The sequence below is a fragment of the Austrofundulus limnaeus genome, unplaced genomic scaffold (genome assembly GCF_001266775.1).
Source record: "Austrofundulus limnaeus strain Quisiro unplaced genomic scaffold, Austrofundulus_limnaeus-1.0 Scaffold152, whole genome shotgun sequence".
Classification (NCBI taxonomy): Eukaryota; Metazoa; Chordata; class Actinopteri; order Cyprinodontiformes; family Rivulidae; genus Austrofundulus; species Austrofundulus limnaeus.
Window position 1 is genome coordinate 266,904 of NW_013952554.1, and position 4,439 is coordinate 271,342.

At 39.4% G+C, this 4,439-nt stretch overlaps 1 protein-coding gene across 1 annotated transcript in view; it reads right to left on the minus strand.

The window, feature by feature from the left end:
- The window catches only part of LOC106523310 (uncharacterized protein C7orf57), a gene marked incomplete in the record, with an annotated part of 9,466 nt that extends 5,158 nt beyond the window's left edge, over nt 1-4,308 (minus strand). Inside the window, 6 exon segments of the mRNA XM_014016687.1 lie at nt 286-394; nt 510-591; nt 674-829; nt 951-994; nt 1,178-1,351; nt 3,885-4,308. Of these exon segments, the coding sequence (XP_013872141.1) occupies nt 286-394; nt 510-591; nt 674-829; nt 951-994; nt 1,178-1,351; nt 3,885-3,886 (567 nt within the window).
- Between the last annotated feature and the right edge of the window lie 131 nt (nt 4,309-4,439).

The following is a 4,439-nucleotide window of genomic DNA, read 5'->3' on the forward strand; positions in this document are numbered from 1 at the left end:
CTTTTTCCCTGCGCCATTCCACATTATTACAAATAACTTCATTTCTGGACATTTATGGTTTGATTTCTTTGTATGTATGGATCACTTGGTTGTAACCAACATCTGGTGAAAATTTCATGTCATTAGCACCTCTAGTAATATATTTACTGAGAAAAATGGTGACGTGTTCAATACTTATTTTACCTGCTGTAATGCAACATTGCATCGACTATCTTAGTCTTAAAACAAAACAAATGAAAACAAGGAGCAAAGTCTTCTAAAAACCCTGTGCATTTTTCTGTTTACCTTCTCTTTCCCATCGCGGCTGCCATCACCTCTCTCCCAAGACATCATACTGTCAGTCCAAAAGGGGGTCTCTAGTGGCTGAAAGGCTCCAAGGTTTTTCTCCTCCTTGCTGCGTATTGGTCAGATAGGAACAATAAACAGCACAATGTTTCCAACAAATGATGCCAAGTTAAATAAAGGACTTTTGCATGTAGAGGCAACCACATGATCACTTAATAAAACACCTTGGCTGGACGGTGTTGCCTGATGACATGTTTGGAGGTTTGGATGAGTTTGGATGAGACGTTTCTTCATGCCACAAAAGCCCTATTGACAGTGATGAGAAGAGCAGGGGTTGGTGATGATGGTATAGCAGGCAGTTTAMCCACACTGTAATCCAACAAGATACCTTTATGTCCGCCTTGTTTTGCAAGCTTCACATAGTCAGAATCACTCTCCTGGACGGTGACCCTTTTTCCCCGGGCCTTCTCCTCAGGATGACTGATGACAGATGGAGACAGTCCTGGGATCTGAGAGATATGTCCATCTGGTGTCTGGGGCTCTGCTTTCACATGCAGGGTTTAAAAACATGCAAATGAACACACAAAAAAGAAGAAAGAAAATGCACGTAAAGTAATGAAGCATGAAGTTATACAACGAGTAAGGTGATTTAAATAGTTGCTTACCAGATTTTCCTGGTTGAAGATCAAGCGTGAAAGCTAAAGAGTTTCTAGTAAATACAGAATCAAATGAGTTAGCATTGCGTTAGCATCTGTAGCTTTTGGCTAAACTTCCTGCTAACCTACAGAACTATTTGATTAGTTTATAAAAAAAATGCATCAATAAAACTGCTAGGACATATGAAAACACGCCAGTAAAAGTTCATAGTTTGGTTTAAAAACGTTGGACTTACTTTGAATTCATCGCGGAGGACCAGAGGAAAGCTGTCGCACTCACACTTTTTGTTTGGAAGTGGAGAATTGGTCTCCATGGACACGGGTTCACCCGGACTGCCGCGAGGAGCAGCAGCTGCTGTGAGCCGCTGGTAGACTCCCTGCACGCGCCTTCACCTGAGGATTGGATTAACCTGGGAGAAGATCTAAAATGAGATGTTTGCGCCAGATAATAACATCATTTGAACATAATTGTACAGTTCCTCATGTGAAGAAATGCACACAGGAGAAAATATATTAGAGCAGATGTTCTCAAACTGGGGTCCCAGGACCCCCAGGGGTCCGCAAGCTGTCTCTTGGGGGTCCTCAAAAACTTTTGGATTGTTAATTTAGTTTTTATTTTAAAAAATGCATGGAGAACAAAGGGGTGCAACAATACATGTACCCTTGTTGAACCGTACCGAACCATATCAAACCGTAGCGAACAATACAGATTTTAAAAATTTACTTTATCAACTTGTCTTCTGAAGATGCTCTGTGTTAAAGGATCAGTGGATCTGTGTTCGACTACTCCACCTAGGCTGTATTTTTGAGTGCAGATCCACTGAGAAACTTGCTGTTTCAGCAACATTTATTTAAAAAAAAACTGTACTTCTGAGGTTAAACAAATGTTCTTAATTAATATAAATAAATTACAAGTTAAAAGGGGCATGGAAATTTCTCTTTTTTGTATCGAAAAAATATCGAACCTTGAGACTAAGGTATCGAACTGAACCGAACCGTGAATTTCTTGTATCGTTGCACCTCTAATATACAGCGGGTGAAATAAGTATTGAACACGTCAACATTTTTCTCAGTAAATATATTACYAGAGGTGCTAATGACATGAAATGTTCACCAGATGTCGGTAACAACCCAAGTGATCCATACATACAAAGAAATCAAACCATAAATGTCCAGAAATGAAGTTATTTGTAATAATGTGGAATGGCACAGGGAAAAAGTATTGAACACATGAAGAAAGGGAGGTGTAAAAAGGCATGGAAAGCCAAGACACCAGCTGAACTCTCTCAGTAATTAGAAAGCAAGCCTGCCCCTTGTCAGTGCAAGTTCATATCAGCTGGTTCAGTCCCAAATGATGGCCAGGTATCACACAAGAACCATCTGATGATGGGTAAAAGTAAAGAGCTCTCTCAMGRCCTTCACAACCTTATTGTTGCAAAGCATAATGATGGCATCGGTTACAGAAGAATGTCTAAACTTCTGAAGGTTCCAGTGAGCACTGTTGGGGCCATAATTCAGAAGTGGAAAGAACATTATTTCACCATAAACCGACCACGACCAGGTGCTCCTCACAAGATTTCTGACAGAGGAGTGAAAAGAATTATCAGAAGAGTTGTCCAAGAGCCAAGGACCACTTGTGGAGAGCTTCAGAAAGACCTGGAATTAGCAGGTACGTTTGTTTCAAAGAAAACAATAAGTAATGCACTGAACCACCATGGCCTGTATGCACGCTCACCACGCAAGACTCCACTGCTGAAGAAACAGCATGTTGAAGCTCCTTTAAAGTTTGCTGCACAACATTTAAACAAGCCTGTGTAATACTGGGAGAATATAGTCTGGTCAGATGAGACCAACATTGAACTGTTTGGATGCCAGAATACACATCATGTTTGGAGGTCAAATGGCACTGCACATCAGCCCAAAAACACCATACCAACAGTGAAGTTTGGAGGTGGGAACATCATGGTGTGGGGCTGTTTTTCAGCATATGGTACTGGCAAACTTCAAATAATTGAAGGAAGGATGAATGGAAAAATGTACAGAGAYATTCTTGATAAAAATCTGCTTCCATCTACCAGGATGATGAAGATGAAACGTGGCTGGACATTTCAGCAAGACAATGAGCCCAAACACAAAGCCAAGGAAACTCTCAGTTGGTTTCAGAGAAAGAAAGTAAAGCTGCTGGAATGGCCCAGCCAATCACCTGACCTGAATCCAACAGAAAATCTATGGAAAGAACTAAAGATCAGAGTTCATAGAAGAGGTCCACGAAACCTTCAAGATTTGAAGACTGTTTGTGGAAGAATGGGCCAAAATCACACCTGAGCAATGCATGCCACTAGTTTCTCCATACAGGAGGCGTCTTGAAGCTGTCATTGACATCAAAGGCTTTTGTGCAAAGTATTAGATAAATTTCAGTAAGTGTGTTCAATACTTTTTCCCTGTGCCATTCCACATTATTACAAATAACTTTGGTAGCTCATATGAAGTAACTGTTTCAATCATTATTTTTTTCTGATTTCATGTTTTAATATTTAATGTCACTTTAAACAGCAGTGTCTATATGCTGTTGAGTTTTATTTGAACCTAAGCAGCAACAACATAAAAGCAGCACATCATGTGTATAAAACACATTTATAACCTCTTTGGCTGTAATTTGTCCTGCTTTGCTTCATGAACATACCAGATGGAGGTATTGTTCAGGTGCATTGTTACTGTCATTTGATCTCTATAGATAAAATCACTTCATGAACAACATTTGCAAATATTCAAAGCTTAAATGCAAGASAAGAATCATAAAGCCGGAGCCGTTCAGAGAAGCAGATTTTATTCGTGCAGTTATTGTTTTTTTTAACCACTGCAGTCCCCCCCCCCCCCAACACACACACAAACAACTTTAGGAATTTTATTTCAAATAAATTATTATTTTTATATTATACCAACATTCTTTAACATGTGACTCTTGCAGCTGCTTTGCCTCCTGCACACAAATGATTATTGTTTGAAAAAAACTCGAGGACAATTCAATACAGAAGAAAAGCATCAATGGTAATATATCTGTAAAGAAGACAGATAACATTTTATTGCATAATATTTTTAGCTTCCCGTTTCAAGACATTCTTTGGCATCAGGTATTTCCGAGAGCAGGGAGAGCCCCTCTTCYCCTGAATTTTGGGAACATGCGCAGAGCAACAGAGATGGCAAAGTCCTTTTAAAACCCGACTGCGTCAAGGTGGACGGAGAGTTTACGTCAGGGACAGGAAATGTMTGTATTTATTTCAAAATAAAAGCCCAATATTCCTCTGGAAGTTGTATTACTTGAGTAATTTGTTGCTATTTTCATTTCAAGTCTTTTCCTCTGCACCATTAAAGCATTTTGTGTTTCACTTGTGTTAAAAAGGTGCTGTAACAATAAAGTTGAGTTTGGCCGAGTTAATAAATAAATAAGCCACATGAGATTTTTGACTTTGGACATTGTTAAGCCTGTTTCCTTTATAT